Source organism: Schistocerca cancellata, chromosome 3 (genome assembly GCF_023864275.1).
Source record: "Schistocerca cancellata isolate TAMUIC-IGC-003103 chromosome 3, iqSchCanc2.1, whole genome shotgun sequence".
Taxonomy (NCBI): Eukaryota; Metazoa; Arthropoda; class Insecta; order Orthoptera; family Acrididae; genus Schistocerca; species Schistocerca cancellata.
In genome coordinates this window covers 830,438,562-830,456,667 of record NC_064628.1, presented here as the reverse complement: position 1 = coordinate 830,456,667, position 18,106 = coordinate 830,438,562, and the positions used below count along the sequence as shown (strand labels likewise).

General features: G+C 47.1%; 1 protein-coding gene across 1 annotated transcript in view; it reads right to left on the bottom strand.

Annotated features, from left to right (window-relative positions):
* LOC126176597 (homeobox protein B-H1-like) overlaps positions 1-5,668 on the bottom strand; it is a 521,496-nt gene extending 515,828 nt beyond the window's left edge. The window contains exon 1 of the mRNA XM_049923758.1: positions 5,566-5,668. Coding sequence (XP_049779715.1) covers positions 5,566-5,668 — 103 coding nt within the window. The remainder of the gene's footprint in view (positions 1-5,565) is intronic.
* Positions 5,669-18,106: the final 12,438 nt, after the last annotated feature.

The following is an 18,106-nucleotide window of genomic DNA, read 5'->3' as shown; positions in this document are numbered from 1 at the left end:
TGGGTACATATTCAGAGTTTTTCTGAGCTATTCACAGCTTCATGCACGAATAACATCAGTCACCCGAACGGCAGGTTTTAGCTGCCTAACTGGAAAGGTTTTCCCTATCCTTTGCGCCTGCGAAGCGTATCTGTTACGTTTAGATGGTTGTAATTGTGTGTGCGTAATGTAGTGTCATGTCCATGTCGAAGGTGATAAGATAAAGGAGAAGGTGCAACCAGGCACTCGAAGAACACCACGCGTCGGCCTATCTTAACGTCCCCATCCGACGGACAGATCACTGTCAATAGTGTCGAACGCGCTCGCATCCTGAGACTCCGAGGAGGTGCTTGGAATTCAATAAAGAACACTGGCACAAAGACTGGTGGTCAGAGACTTCACACCACCACCCGCCCTGTCCCCTCTGTCGCAAAGGCAAAGGAGTAATTGTCAACGGCGCGAGACGTTTCGGGCGGTCGCCCATCCAAGTACTGGCCACACCCGGCGGACGTTAACTGCGGTGATCTGACGGCAACCGGTGTATCCACGGCCGTTGACAGGCTACATGTGAGGATGCTGCTATTGTTTTCAAACTGAGATGGATTTTTAATAAGGATGGAAAACCGGTTTTGCTAATAAAATGTTAAATGTATCACTAATAACATTAATTATTAAATCAGAAGAAATCTCCAGAATTCTGTTCGAAATTCCATTGACTTCATTTTACAACTTTCATAACTCTGTTACGTGCAGAAAAGCATATAAGTTACTGCTATTTCCTTAAATGAACTACCCTAGCGATACTCACGGCCCGTCCTAACAGCTTTACTTTTGCGGCTACCTCATCGCCTACCTTCCAAACTTCACCGAAGTTATCCAGCGAAACTTGCAGGACCAGCACTCTGGAAGAAGGCTGTTGCAGAGACATAGCTCAGCTAGAGCACGTGGGATTGTTTCTAGATTGAATCTTTCACGCTGAACGGTGTAAACAATGATATTATACTTCTTGGAAATTAAAACAGTGTGTCAGACCTTGACTCGAGCACGGGACCTTTCCGTTTTGCGACCAAGTGCTTTACCAAAGTAGGTAGGAGATGAGGTACTTGCGGAAGTAAAGATGTGAGGAAGGGTCGTGAGTAGTACTTGGGTAGATAAAGTTGTAGAGCACTTGTTCGAGAAAGGCAATGGTCCCAGGTATAGTAGCTAAAAGTTTATCTTGGCGCAAGTTATAAGTTTCCGGTTCATGTGGTTGCCGGTAGAAGTCTCCCTGGCGCAGTTAGCTTGCTCGCTCGTTCATTGCCCTCTGTGCGTCGAGTCTAGATGACTATAACAAGGTAACAAAATGCGTTTTTCTTTCTCTCTTTCAATTGGAACAACTCAGTTGTAACCGTGCAGTACGAATTTCGTTGAAAGTACAGCACTACAAGTTGTGCAGTTCAGACCATTCGTCGTTGGCATCAGCAGGGGAGTTTCAGCTTCCTAGGCACTGATTGTTTGGTGTAATAGGAAATCACAGGTCGCTCCCATGTCGTCGTTTAAGACACTCAGTGAGCTCAAACTGAGTTGCACATTGTCCACATTTAACCAATAGTATAGTGCCTTTCTGGCGCTTTTGTGGCAGCGATTCTGTTTAAATCTATACAGTATTGAAATTACTCCAAACCATTCATGATGGCGATCAATAACAACGTGTAGAGCTTTGTGAAATCGTTCTGGGAGTGGAGATCGATGATAGTGATTTGCTTTCACCTTTAGTGTTCCGTGATTAGGCTACATATCATGTAAGTGGGAAAGTGAACCGCCACAGCGTAAAAATATTGCAGACAGGGCGAACACATACCATAGTAGTGCACGAGAGACGCTTCATACACGCCTTTCACCAAGGAAGAACCGAAATACTGCTCAATGGATTGTGCTTATCAATATTTTCATAAAAGAAACGGAAAGGAAAGGCACAGGAAAATTTGGAATTGCAAATAAATTTCCAGGAATCGACTGTAATTAACAGGGTATAGATGAGAACTCTGTATATAAAATTAAATGCTTTTTTTTTTAACAATCGATGAGCTACAAATGGTGGGATGATATTCGTCGTAAAAACGGTGTAAGCAATTTTGTCGGCATCTTGAACACGTTATAGACGTCGCATTTTTGTAATTATATGGTTGTTTTAAAATTTCTATAGAATAACAGACTTGGATTACATTCATGAGAAGTTGCCTGTCATCACGCAGTTTGGCAGTAAACCTCACTTAACGAATCATTTCGCCAAATATTCGGGAAGATAGCACCTGTTGTACAAGTCACTGCATTTTGATGTAGCACTATTTCAGTTTATTTCTCAGTGTAAGTAACATAAAAACTAGCAAGCCCATACAGGGACAGATCGCACACAGAATTGAGGCAGCGTCAGAAGGAACGATGTACAAGAGTTTCCCGCAAAGAAACTGGCAGCAGGGTACATGATGTGGAACCAACAGAGAGCATATGCGCAATTACATCCTACCAAGATGGTGCTGTGCTGGAGGACGACATTATAGTGGACAGGACTCGGATAGGAGGCGAGACTGGAGCGTGTCCGATGGACGTGACAAGGGACGATGCTTTGATCGTTTCTCTAGGCACTATTAGTGTGTGACTAGTAAGGAAAAGCCGCATGGAACTTTCTTTTGCGCTGTCAGATCAAGCTATATGCGGTGTCGAGTCGGCGAAGACCAGACATCACATATAAAAATGTCATACAATAAGATTTTCTTCGCTGAAATATGTTAGGATTAAATTAATTAGTTTTGCAAATAGGTCTAAATAATAATGAAGTATAAGTAGTACTACATTTTTATGTGAGTTATATTTTTACTGTTCGGACGGTCGACAATAACGGCCATCCTCAACATGTTGTTATTCAAGACTTAGAAGTCATTAGTGGTGCGGTATACATAAGTATCTGTGGGATGGCTTATCACTCCCAACTAACGGCTTACTGTTACATGGGAGCGTTGCCATCTTATCTAAGTATGAAGGTTCCAGATTTGCTTTATTGTGTGTGGAATCTCGGACAGGTTTGAGTCGTTGATGACATTGGGGAGGAGCTTGCTCTTTTGAGTGAATTTGGGCACGCCTCTGTTGCGTTGTGCCAGTTTTAGAGAGAGTCTCACATTGCCGTGGCCACGCGTGGGTAGCGTTGTACTCCTATTTTATAAGACTATGATGCTAAAGAGGCCACTGTACCGTCCCACGGGACTGTAGCGTTGGGTCTATCCTCGTTTCAATCGAGAATTATTCGCAACAGCGCTTCGTCTGCGGACGTGACTGTTCGATAGAGTGACATCATGCAGCGAATACATGTGGGTGCGTGTGAATTACATCTCTTCGATAACGTCGTGACTAGAAGTCGACTAAGAGGCAGAAGCAAAACAAGGTCTTCCTGTAAACTCGCCCAAAAGGTGATACATTAATAGGGAGAGGATGTGTTGTTTTGTATAAGCCTGGCGATCGTCTAACGGATATCTGTAAGTTTCAGTAATTATCGTTCAGCCCACACTGTTAGCCGTGCGGTCAAACGCACTGCTTTCCGGGCGGGAAGGCTTCCCGATCCCCGGCACGAATCCGCCCAGCGGATTAGTGTCGAGGTCTGGTGTGCCGGCCAGTCTGTGGATGGTTTTTAAGGCGGTTTTCTATTTGCCTCGGTGAATGCGGGCTGGTTCCCCTTATTCTGCCTCAGTTACACGATGTCGGCGATTGCTGCGCAAACACTTTCCCCACGTACATGTATACCATAATTACTCTACCACGCAAACATTGGGGTTACACGCGTCTTGTGTCAGACGTTCCCAGGAAGGTCCACTGGGGGCCGACCCGCACAATAACCCTGGGTTTGGTGTGGGACGGCGGTGGGGTGAGTGGACTGCTGTAGCCTGTTGTGTACCACAGAGAGCTACAGCGGTGACGAAGCCTCTCCGTCGTTTCTAGGTCCCCAGTTCCACACAGTACAATAAAATGGTCGTTCAGAAGCAAGATGGCGACCCAGAGCACATACCCCCACTGACAGCTGCCACAAGCCCTGCGGCGAGACACCGCATCAGCACGTCAGCACACACAGCGAAAAGTGTACTTCCCAAAAGTATATGTGTTGCCAGTATTTTTCTCTATCGTTTCTTTTGTTCAGTCTCGTGAGATATGTAGCTATCATGCTGTCGCCTTAAGTTTTGTGTTTGGTTTCAAAATGTTGACAGGACGAGTGCAGGAAATCCTTGACGACCTCATTGAAACAGAGGGCACACTAAGCACAATAGTTAGCCATCGGATTCAATGCTTGTAGTTAGACAGAAGATTTGGTGATGGGTACAGTTTCTTAAAATTTTCAATAACTAGTGTGTGTGCTAGGATAAATACCTGCACTGAAATCAGTTTTTCTTTTAGAATACACAGTCATATCCATGTTCTTTATTTTCTTCTTTCTATCTGGTGGTGGTAATCGCGACAGTATAATTTCCAAAAGTCTGTATACACGTGACTAGTTGTCTAAAAGAGCCATTAAATAATTATACGTCATTGGAAGTTCATAAGACTATTAATCGTTTATGAATAGTTATCTGTCCTATGTCTCATAGAGAAAGAATTCTAGATATTATATAATCCCTGAGAATGTGGAATTCCATTGTTTATTTTATTTTTCTATGTAAACCAGTTGGGATTTCTATAAAGTCAAAGAAAACTCCCGTATGTCTTTGCAATAATAATTTTTGTGCAGTGTTGTTGAACAATTGTTATATCAGTCGACACTTTGGGAAGACAACCGATAGGGTTCGCATTAGTAACGTACAGGTGGTGAATTGAGGAGCACAGCACAATGCGTGGGAACCAATTTCGGATGTCGTCTGCAGCAAGCAATGCGCCGAATCGGTGGTCAAGGACGGGCAGTGGTCGAGATGAGTGGGCGGAGAGCCACCCCACATTCTGATGGGACTCACCGGCACGTGGTGCACCAGGGGCCCCTAAGAGGGCAGCCACGTCTGTCTACCAGTCTACATGACCAAGGCAGCTGACGGGAAAGGACTTCCTGCAGTGGCGAATGGCCGGATCACAAGCAGTCATGGGACAGACTGCTTGGCGCCTCTGGAGGCACTCAATCCAGAGATGCCCCATCACGGTGACGAAGACAAACGGATGGAAGATGCTCTTCTCTGATAATCTCACGTACTTCGTCTGCGGCAACTACTCCTTTACTGTCACGCAAAGACCTGTGCATCAAAAAACCCTTTTTCGAGTCAAAGTACTTAGGCAACCATCCAGACTGCAAGCATAATGCAGCTCTGCGCTCAGCAGTTATGGGCCCCAAGTTTTATTGTCTTTCTCCTCTCCTAGAGAGAGCACACCCGTGATATCGACCATGAATATGGATAGATCAGCTTACCAGTTTCTGTGGCCCCTGGATGGCATTGCCTCTGGAGAGTTGACTAAGGGCCGACAATTATGTGGTCGACCTTAGTAGGAGTGCATCTACCGTCCAACATACCAGAAAGAGTCACCCTTATATGCATCTATGACTGCCTCTCGAGATGTCACTGTCGAGTGACCTACTATTACCTGGCGTCTTCCAACCACGACAGTCACGTGGTCCAGCTGTCCCCACAATGGCCGTGACAGGGGATGCTGGGTGCTGCCTACTGCTGATTTCTCCTGGTTCCATGTCATGTGGTACACCACTGAGCTGCACCCCCCCCCCCCCCGCCTCCCTCCCACCACCTGCCACTGCTTGCACATTCCAGCGATCACGCAAACACACTGACGCCAACACGCCTCCGTATCAGCAGAGTCTGATTAAGAAGACCTGTGTGTGATAAGTCTTAATGAAATACTCACTGCTAGCATGTGACGCTCTAGTGATCCACCACCTTCAGTGTTGAGCCCGATTTCTGTTCGTGAAAAATCAATCAGTTCCCACCAAAATATTAACTCTTGCTACAGCGTCATGAACAATTATGTTTTTTCTAGATGATTGTAATCAAACAGAGTTTGGATGGCGTGTACAGGTATAGCTGCCCATGCAGCTTCAACACGTTACCACAGTTCATCAAGAGTCGTGACTGGCGTATTGTGACGAGCCAGTTGCTCAGCCACCATTGACCAGACGTTTTCAATTGGTGAGAGATCTGGAGAATGTGCTGGCCAGGGCAGCAGTAGGACATTTTCTCTATCCAGAAAGGCCCGTACAGGACCTGCTACATGCGGTCGTGCATTATTCTGCTGAAATGTAGGGTTTCGCAGGAATCGAATGAAGAGTAGAGCCACGGGTCGCAACACATCTAAAATGTAACTTCCACTGTTCAAATTGCCGTCAGTGCGAACAAGAGGTGACCGAGACGTGTAACCAATGGCACCCCATACCATCACGCCGGGTGATACGCCAGTATGGCGATGACGAATACACGCTTCCAATGTGCGTTCACCGCGATGTCACCAAACACGGATACGACCATCATAATGCTGTAAATAGAACCCGGGTCCATCGGAAGAAATGACGTTTTGCTATTCGTGCACTCAGGTTCGTCGTTGAGTACACCATCGCAGGCGCTCCTGTCTATGATGCAGCGTCAAGGGTAACCGCAGCCATCGTCTCCGAGCTGATAGTCCATGCCGCTGCAAACGTCGTCGAACTGTTCGTGCAGATGGTTGTTGTCTTGCAGACGTCCCCATCTCTTGACTCAGGGATCGAGACGTGGCTGCACGATCCGTTGAAGCCATGCAGATAAGATGCCTGTCATCTCGACTGCTAGTGATACGAGGCCATTGGGATCCAGCACGGCGTTCCGTATTACCCTCCTGGACCCACCGATTCCATATTCTGTTAACAGTCATTGGATCTCGACCAACGCGAGCAGCAGTGTCGCGATACGATAAACCGCAATCGCGATAGGCTACAATCCGACCTTTACCAAAGTCGGAAAAGTGATGGTACGCATTTCTCCTCCTTACACGAGGCATCACAACAACGTTTCGCCAGGCAACGCCGGTCAAATGCTCTTTGTGTATGAGAAATCGGTTGGAAACTTTCTTCATGTCAGCACGTTGCAGGTGTCGCCACCGGCGCCAACCTTTTGTGAATGCTCTGAAAAGATAATCATTTGCATATCACAGCATCTTCTTCCTGTCGGTTAAATTTCGAGTCTGTAGCACGTCATCTTCGTGGTGTAGTAATTTTAATGGGCAGTAGTGTATATATACACTCCTGGAAATGGAAAAAAGAACACATTGACACCGGTGTGTCAGACCCACCATACTTGCTCCGGACACTGCGAGAGGGCTGCACAAGCAATGATCACACGCACGGCACAGCGGACACACCAGGAACCGCGGTGTTGGCCGTCGAATGGCGCTAGCTGCGCAGCATTTGTGCACCGCCGCCGTCAGTGTCAGCCAGTTTGCCGTGGCATACGGAGCTCCATCGCAGTCTTTAACACTGGTAGCATGCCGCGACAGCGTGGACGTGAACCGTATGTGCAGATGACGGACTTTGAGCGAGGGCGTATAGTGGGCATGCGGGAGGCCGGGTGGACGTACCGCCGAATTGCTCAATACGTGGGGCGTGAGGTCTCCACAGTACATCGATGTTGTCGCCAGTGGTCGGCGGAAGGTGCACGTGCCCGTCGACCTGGGACCGGACCGCAGCGACGCACGGATGCACGCCAAGACCGTAGGATCCTACGCAGTGCCGTAGGGGACTGCACCGCCACTTCCCAGCAAATTAGGGACACTGTTGCTCCTGGGGTATCGGCGAGGACCATTCGCAACCGTCTCCATGAAGCTGGGCTACGGTCCCGCACACCGTTAGGCCGTCTTCCGCTCACGCCCCAACATCGTGCAGCCCGCCTCCAGTGGTGTCGCGACAGGCGAGAATGGAGGGACGAATGGAGACGTGTCGTCTTCAGCGATGAGAGTCGCTTCTGCCTTGGTGCCAATGATGGTCGTATGCGTGTTTGGCGCCGTGCAGGTGAGCGCCACAATCAGGACTGCATACGACCGAGGCACACAGGGCCAACACCCGGCATCATGGTGTGGGGAGCGATCTCCTACACTGGCCGTACACCACTGGTGTTCGTCGAGGGGACACTGAATAGTGCACGGTACATCCAAACCGTCATCGAACCCATCGTTCTACCATTCCTAGACCGGCAAGGGAACTTGCTGTTCCAACAGGACAATGCACGTCCGCATGTATCCCGTGCCACCCAACGTGCTCTAGAAGGTGTAAGTCAACTACCCTGGCCAGCAAGATCTCCGGATCTGTCCCCCATTGAGCATGTTTGAGACTGGATGAAGCGTCGTCTCACGCGGTCTGCACGTCCAGCACGAACGCTGGTCCAACTGAGGCGCCAGGTGGAAATGGCATGGCAAGCCGTTCCACAGGACTACATCCAGCATCTCTATGATCGTCTCCATGGGAGAATATCAGCCTGCATTGCTGCGAAAGGTGGATATACACTGTACTAGTGCCGACATTGTGCATGCTCTGTTGCCTGTGTCTATGTGCCTGTGGTTCTGTCAGTGTGATCATGTGATGTATCTGACCCCAGGAATGTGTCAATAAAGTTTCCCCTTCCTGGGACAATGAATTCACGGTGTTCTTATTTCAATTTCCAGGAGTGTATATAAGTCTCACCTGAATAAGAAACCAATTATTGCTATCACACCACTGTCAACACACTACATCTTGGCAACGTGTACACTATTCATAAAATGTTTCTGTCTTCTCATTTATTGTTGCTTCTGGCATTCAGACAAGCCTCAACGCTTTCAATTGACGTGGTTTCTTTTGGTGTTGCAGAATAAGTACTACATTACTTTCTGCTCATTACTGTACTGCTGTAATGATATTCAAGCAATTGCGGTGTCTGTAGTTGTTTTTCCATTATTGTGCTTTACACATGTTCAGTGACTCATAGTTATAATTAATACAATACAAAATGATCTTCACATACTTTTTGTGCATTGTGCAGTGTTTGAACGTGAAATAATTCATACTCAATGTGGTACACATCTTTCTCATTTCGTTCTCCTTTAACTCCTTTAACGGCTGGCCGCTGTGGCCGAGCGGTTCTAGGCGCTTCAGTCCGGAACCGCGCTGCTGCTGCGGTCGCAGGTTCGAATCAAGCCTCGAGCATGGATGTGTGTGATGTTCTTAGGTTAGTTAGGTTTAAGCAGTTCTAAGTGTAGGGGACTGATGACTCAGATGTAAAGTTCCATAGTGCTTAGAGCCATGTGAACCATTTTTGAACACCTTTAAATAACATGTGCCAGTAGGTCACACTACAGTTCACCTTCATAAACACGTTTCATTTGTTACGTGTATGAGAACAGTAAGATCGTGCAAATCATCATATTACAAAGTTTGAATGACCGATGAAAGGACCTTCTGTCATTTCACTAATTGTTATATGTCCTCGGTTTTGGTCAGGAGTACAGTTTGCATGATAGTCACAGAATATTTCTGAGATAACCGTTTTATTAGTGTTTATTTTTACAGAAAAGCCTAAATGTTGTTGAGTTGGGGCCACTTATCAAATGGTTCAAATGGCTCTAAGCACTATAGGACTTAACACCTGAGGTCATCAGTCCCCTAGACTTAGAACTACTTAAACCTAACTAACCTAAGGACGTCACACACATCCATGCGCGAGGCAGGATTCAAACCTGCGACCGTAGCAGCAGTGCGGTTCCGGACTGAAGCGCCTAGAACCGCTAGCGACAGCGGCCGGCGGGCACTTAACAGTTAATTTATCATCGTATAGTTCGTTTCTGAGGTTTCCTGAGACCAAGAACTGAGATTTAAAGTATCACCAACTTCAGCACTAATGTCAGCCTCAAGCCCAACCATCGTGTAAGTGAGTGAGAATATGTGGGTGTGACTGGAGGTTCTCCTGAGTTGCTTCTGTGTCCGATGAGCTGTATTAGTTTTAGTAAAAATAATGGGTTGGCACTGGAGAAAGCAACCCACCCTTTCTTTGCTTTACTCTAATGTTTGATGGCTCATTTAGATGTTAGATTGTTCAGATGTTTCACTGTGGTCATAACACACTAACTGAATCCTAAGTGAATTATTCAATGGGAGAAAAAAATCTGTTGTAAGTGGGGGAGGGGGGGCGGGGGGGGGATGAGGATATGATAGATGCCAAACCATTCTAGCTTCTTCTCTCTCATTTATTTTTTTAATTATCCTATCAGGGGTATCACAAGGAAGGTGATTGAATATCGAGGGCTTTAGTTACTCTTTGCTCGAATTTAATCACTAGGTTAGTCGTACTTCATTTGTTCTACTCTCCAAGGTCTGTTAGTGGACAATGTTTTTGGGAGAGGTACGCGGGACAGGGAAGTTTTAAGCGAACTCCTCCGCCGAGTTCCAGGAAAGCGAGTCCAAGTGACAGTGGTGATGGTTAGCGGTGGTTTATATCAAAGGCGTCCTCAGCAGCCGGTCACCATCGGCTTTCTCTTGGCCAGATGAAAGGCAACGATGATTGCATGGACCGCTGAGCGCGTCAACAAGGCGCTGTATTAATAGATTTACAACCCGAGGCTGTCATCCCGAGCGAGCGTCGAATCTTCCAGTGCGACGCCGAAGTGCCTATGTTAGGGCAGACGGGTGTTGTATCGATGAGTTCTTAGAATCGCCACTCGGTGACAGCAGGGTGTCCGCTAAGCTGGCGCCTCACAGAGTTTTCTATGTTGGATACGCCTCTCACACCGAGGTCCTCCCACGCACAACTTTAAAAAGCAAACCGATTGGCGGACAATGGGCGGTACTTGCTGAGGTAAGACGGAGCTGCTAATTTTTGCGTAAGCCCCGCAATTGGGGTAGGATTTTTCGTAGGGTTCCGGAAGGGTGATTGCGTAGCGGTTCATATAGGAGTGATAGGCGCTAACATCCTCGACCAGCTACTGTTGGCAGTCATGCAGCTTGCTGCCGTCTGTGCATCTCAACTTTTTGAAGTTTGTGTAGAGAACTGAATTTCCTAGTGGATTCTATTCTGGACTGCCGGAGAGCGAAGACAGAGAGTAGAGACAGGACGTCAGGTCGCGTTAAGCCTTCTCACTGTCTCAGCAACCCGTACAGACTTTTACAGATGCTGATCTGGACCGCCGGTCAGCATAACCCGGTGTCGATACTATGACTTATCGGAACATCGTCCACGGCCTTCAGGCACCCTCTCAGCCTGCGTTGTAGCGACGTCTTTGCGATTTAGTTAAGAGAGCGCCGTATTCTATGAATTGTTCAGGTTGAAAACGCTATTTCTAAATTGCGTCTTTCATCACTGAGTCCTAATAGTATGAAATCAACGCTAGAACGTCGAGATTTTCATACTGCATAGAGTAACCGGTGTTGATGTAGTTCCCTATCACAGTACATTCGTTGAGCTGTAATAGCCTATGTACCTTGGGAGTTCTGTGCATCTTTCATGGACTGTACGAGTCGTCCGCCCGATGTGCGAAAGGCTACTCTCTCAATGGAGCTTGCAAACTGAACCGAAATGTATTGCTGTCTTCAGCGGAGAACGAAAAATCACTTGGAATTTTGTTCTTGGTGAGGATCAGACCTATTTTTGTCGAAAGGATTGTCATAAATTACAGGAAAGTCACTGATTAAAATCGCTTTATGTCTTCTTCCTCGTTCCTTATGTTCCTTCTTCTTAGCGCCTAGCGCACTTGTGCATAACACCTACTTGCTTAAAAACCTCCCTTTTAGCGTAGCTGATCATTCTTCAGAGTGCTCTCATCAGCAATTTTATGCGCTCTGTGATCAAAGTTCTGAGAAAACTCATCGCCTCGGAAGGGTGGTGGCAGCTATTTGCACGTAAACGTAAGTTCGTACCAGTCGACTTCCAGTATACTGAATGCCCAAGGTGCCACCATCTTTTTGACATACCAAAATATTCTAAACTTGAAGGCATCCCTCCTTTTCTCTTTCCACTGTAAACTGAATTTTTCCGTTGATGGAATATAGATGTCTTTTCCCCTAATTCCGAGACTATGACGGAAATTTCATGCTTGAACAGGACAGGTACCGCTATGGAACCTTCTTGTAAGAGAAATTCTTAACAGTGAGCTGTGTGAACGATAGATCATTTTCTCTTAGAGACAGAAAATCACCAATGAGATGGTCTTCCAGCACTGTATGGCCGAGGTGACGCAGTGGTAACACAATGGAAAGCGGGATTCAGATATCCGACAGACTATGTAGAATCACAGTTTCCATGGTATCCTCAAATGACTTCAAAGGAATGCTGTGATTATTCGATTTGTGTCCAACACAATCTTCATTCTCTGTCGTCCTCATTGTCTACAGTGCGTTAAAAACTAGTCTTCTTTATTCTCATAAAAAAATCTTCTAGAACCACAAAAATTATAATACTCGTCTCCATAGTTTCCGCAGTTTTAAGTAAAGGTACGACATAGTCTAATATTAATTCAGTATGATATAAGTAGCTAAGGTACGCGCTACTATTTTCTTGTCCTTAGCATCTCTGGTTACCGATACTGATGTTCCGTGTTCGTTTCCCAGTTATCACTCTAAATATTTCTCACATAGAGAAGCCTGGAATGTGCTTCGCTCAACCCTATGAGGCCAAATGAGAACTGAATACATAATTAGCGGCATTTACATGCAAGCAGCCGATTAGTAGTCAAAGACAAAAGCCTGATGTATGTCACACTATAGGGGTTTCAGAGGAGGTTCACTTGCCGCAACGAAAGATTCGAAAACCTGTCTGGCAAAGCACACAACTCCTTTTCAGTTACCTAGCCTTATCAGTGTACTGTCCACGGAATCGAGTCTTTAGCTTTTGCTTCGACGAAAATTTAGCACAAGGTTAACTAATACAGTGTATTGACAACGCTTTTCAGATAATTAGCATTCCAACGATAAAGTGATAAATCTACATTGTATTCTTTTTCTCTGTGCGCATAAAATTCGACTCAAAACGTAAAGAATGTCTATGCGAAATTCCCAGATACGTACTATCGTCAGACAGATACTGTTCAATACCAGTCTGCAAGCACTACAGTTTGCTTAAGTAGATCTTGAAATGAATATATAATTTGGAGGACTTTTTTTAACGCCATACAAGGTTTACAAAACCTGTCGAAAGAGCACGAACCAGCTAACATTACGAAGAAAGAGAATTACAGTACTGATAACATATAACGCTCGAAAAATGACAGTGATTAATGTCATTTCAACTCGAGATATTATGGCATAATCAGCCTTTTCAGTGCCTTTAAGTGGCGGTCAGACGTGGATCAAGGGGGCAAACAAGAAGTTAATAACTTGGCGTGCATAAAGTCTGTCTCGTTCACTGAGTGCTATAAGGGGGACAATACTGAGATGACAAAGAGCCAAACGAAATAATTTTCTGTTGTTGTACTATAGGTCATCCAGCGAAGTTTGAGGGAGATTTTGCTGATGTATCTATCGTCTTACACTATTCTTTGGGTTCACCGGGGTGTACAAGAAAGTAACAACACAACTGCGATGTAAAGATTATAATGGAATGTGATCATCACGGCTCGTGATTAAATATTCTTCTCCTAGAGCATACCCTAGGCTTAAATACTTCGACGTTTCTGGATGAAGAGAAACTTAGCTGAAAGAATAAGCACGGATTCATGAAAGAGCTTAAGTGTGAGGCAAACCTTGCATGGTTTACAAGTGATGTCTTGGAAATAGGAGATGTAGATCAACAGGTAGATTCCGTCCTCCTAAATTTCTGAAAGGCATTCCATACTGTATCACATTGCTGAATAATAATAATAACACAGAGTTACAAAATTTAGTTTTTTGTCAGGGCTTTTATTTATGATGGGTGATTTTTATGTATTTTTGTCTCCTGTTCATGAATCTGAAGTCAGATTTCATCACGCTAGGATTTTACGGAATTTCAATTTAAATACAGGGTTATTACAAATGATTGAAGTGATTTCACAGCTCTACAATAACTTTATTATTTGAGATATTTTCAGAATGCTTTGCACACACATACAAAAACTCAAAAAGTTTTTTAGGCATTCACAAATGTTCGATATGTGCCCCTTTAGTGATTCGGCAGGCATCAAGCCGATAATCAAGTTCCTCCCACACTCGGCGCAGCATGTCCCCATCAATGAGTTCGAAAGCATCGTTGATGCGAGCTCGCAGTTCTGGCACGTTTCTTGGAAGAGGAGGTTTAAACACTGAATCTTTCACATAACCCCACAGAAAGAAAACGCATGGGGTTAAGTCGGGAGAGCGTGGAGGCCATGACATGAATTGTTGATCATGATCTCCACCACGACCGATCCATCGGTTTCCAATCTCCTGTTCAAGAAATGCTTCTGCTTTAGCCTTTTTCGTAAGATTTTCCAAACCGTTGTCTGTGGTACGTTTAGCTCCCTGCTTGCTTTATTCGTCGACTTCCGCGGGCTACGCGTGAAACTTGCCCGCACGCGTTCAACCGTTTCTTCGCTCACTGCAGGCCGACCCGTTGATTTCCCCTTACAGAGGCATCCAGAAGCTTTAAACTGCGCGTACCATCGCCGAATGGAGTTAGCAGTTGGTGGATCTTTGTTGAACTTCGTCCTGAAGTGTCGTTGCACTGTTATGACTGACTGTGTGAGTGCATTTCAAGCGCGACATATGCTTTCTCGGCTCCTGTCGCCATTTTGTCTCACTGCGCTCTCGAGCGGTCTGGCGGCAGAAACCTGAAGTGCGGCTTCAGCCGAACAAAACTTTATGAGTTTTTATACGCATCTGTAGTGTGTCGTAACCATATGTCAATGAATGGAGCTACAGTGAATTTATGAAATCGCTTCAATCATTTGTAATAGCCCTGTATTTACTTAATGTACACTGATCAGCCAGAACATTATGACCAACTACCTACTATAGATATAAGCCTGTCCAGGCGACAGCAGCGTCACCTCGCCAAGGACGACTGCTAGTCAGACACACGCGCGGTGTACGGAGTATCGGTGAGTGTGCTGTCCGTGTGTAGAATCGGGAGGCGCGCGATCTATCTGATTCTGAGTTTGGCCGAGAGCAGATTGTGATGTCCTGGGGCTTCGCACGAGCATTTCGGAAAGTGTATGATGACTTGTCTGGTGTTCAATGAGTTCTGTGGTGAGTCTCTTCAACACGTGGCCAAAAGAAGGTGAAACCACGTCCAGACGTCGTGGGGCAGGGCGGCCACCCCTCATTACAAATGTCGCACGTTGTAGGCTGGCTGGGCAGGCTGGTAAAACAAGACAGGCGGCGAACTGGGGCTAAATTAACATGAAATACACTCCTGGAAATGGAAAAAAGAACACATTGACACCGGTGTGTCAGACCCACCATACTTGCTCCGGACACTGCGAGAGGGCTGTACAAGCAATGATCACACGTACGGCACAGCGGACACACCAGGAACCGCGGTGTTGGCCGTCGAATGGCGCTAGCTGCGCAGCATTTGTGCACCGCCGCCGTCAGTGTCAGCCAGTTTGCCGTGGCATACGGAGCTCCATCGCAGTCTTTAACACTGGTAGCATGCCGCGACAGCGTGGACGTGAACCGTATGTGCAGTTGACGGACTTTGAGCGAGGGCGTATAGTGGGCATGCGGGAGGCCGGGTGGACGTACTGCCGAATTGCTCAACACGTGGGGCGTGAGGTCCCACAGTACATCGATGTTGTCGCCAGTGGTCGGCGGAAGGTGGACGTGCCCGTCGACCTGGGACCGGACCGCAGCGACGCACGGGTGCACGCCAAGACCGTAGGATCCTACGCAGTGCCGTAGGGGACCGCACCGCCACTTCCCAGCAAATTAGGGACACTGTTGCTCCTGGGGTATCGGCGAGGACCATTCGCAACCGTCTCCATGAAGCTGGCCTACGGTCCCGCACACCGTTAGGCCGTCTTCCGCTCACGCCCCAACATCGTGCAGCCCGCCTCCAGTGGTGTCGCGACAGGCGTGAATGGAGGGACGAATGGAGACGTGTCGTCTTCAGCGATGAGAGTCGCTTCTGCCTTGGTGCCAATGATGGTCGCATGCGTGTTTGGCGCCGTGCAGGTGAGCGCCACAATCAGGACTGCATACGACCGAGGCACACAGGGCCAACATCCGGCATCATGGTGTGGGGAGCGATCTCCTACACTGGCCGTACACCACTGGTGATCGTCGAGGGGACACTGAATAGTGCACGGTACATCCAAACCGTCATCGAACCCATCGTTCTACCATTCCTAGACCGGCAAGGGAACTTGCTGTTCCAACAGGACAATGCACGTCCGCATGTATCCCGTGCCACCCAACGTGCTCTAGAAGGTGTAAGTCAACTGCCCTGGCCAGCAAGATCTCCGGATATGTCCCCCATTGAGCATGTTTGGGACTGGATGAAGCGTCGTCTCACGCGGTCTGCACGTCCAGCACGAACGCTGGTCCAACTGAGGCGCCAGGTGGAAATGGCATGGCAAGCCGTTCCACAGGACTACATCCAGCATCTCTACGATCGTCTCCATGGGAGAATAGCAGCCTGCATTGCTGCGAAAGGTGGATATACACTGTACTAGTGGCGACATTGTGCATGCTCTGTTGCCTGTGTCTATGTGCCTGTGGTTCTGTCAGTGTGATCATGTGATGTATCTGACCCCAGGAATGTGTCAATAAAGTTTCCCCTTCCTGGGACAATGAATTCACGGTGTTCTTATTTCAATTTCCAGGAGTGTATTAATGCTGGGCAGACTAAAAGAGTGTCTGAACACAGTGCAACGCACACTCCTAACGATGGGCCTCCGCAGCCAACGACCCATGCATGTGCCAATGTTAACGCCACGACATCAGCAACTACGACTGACATGGGAGGATATTAGTGTTTAACGTCCCGTCGACAACGAGGTCATTAGAGACGGAGCGCAAGCTCGGGTGAGGGAAGGATGGGGAAGGAAATCGGCCGTGCCCTTTCAAAGGAACCATCCCGGCATGTGCCTGAAGCGATTTAGGGAAATCACGGAAAACCTAAATCAGGATGGCCGGAGACGGGATTGAACCGTTGTCCTCCCGAATGCGAGTCCAGTGTGCTAACCACTGCGCCACCTCGCTCGGTAAACGACTGACATGAGCATGTGACCATCGGCACTGGAAGTTGTCGCAGTGACAGAGAGTTGCATGGTCTAGTGAATGCAGATACCTCCATCATTGTGCTGATGGGATTGCGCGAATCCGTCGTCTTCCTTGGGAACAGCTCCTTATCACATGCACTGCGGGACGGAGACATGTTGGCAGCGGCTCCATTAACCTCTGGGGAACATGCACTTGGGCATCCATGGGTCCAATGGAAGTTGTACAGGGCACCATGATGGCCATGGAGTATCGTACACTGGTTGCAGAGCCACGTACACACCTCCATGACGATTATTTTTCCATACGGCAGTGGCATTCTTCGACAAGATAATGCAACATGGCACAAGGCCAGGAATGTTACGGAGTGGTCCGAGGAACACAGTGGGGAGCTCCAGTTGATGCACTGGCTCCTCAATTCGCCAGATCTGAACCGTTCGAACACATCTGGGATGTGGGTGAACGTGGCGTCAGAGTTTATTGCCCCACTCCCCGGAATTTACCGGAATTACGTGACTGTGTGTGCAAAAGTGGTGCCAACTCGCTCCAGGGCCTCATTGCTTCCCTGCCACGACGCATCACCGCTGTTATCTGTACCAAAGGTGCACATACCGGCTATTGGGTACGTGGTCATAATGTTCTTTCTGATCAGTATATAAAATCAGTTTAGGAAATTTAGCGTGGAAAAGTAAGCATTACTATATTGAAATTGTTTCTCAACATATGACATTATTTTCGGCGCGTGGTTAAGTCAAGGATACACATTTAATGGTTTAAACTCGCTTCCTTTTGTACAGAAATGCAATCTTCGAAATTTCCTTATGTGTTGCGACCATATTGTCCCTCTTCATAGTCTAGCAATACACAGTTAACGTCACAGAAATCCTTACCATCTGATAACGCCTTTCTATTTCTTTCGTGTCCTGGGGGAACCGCTCCCTCGTTCTTCACTAAAATCTCTCGACTTTTTAGGGAAAACGTCGTGATGGCTGTGAAGAAAGTGCAGCT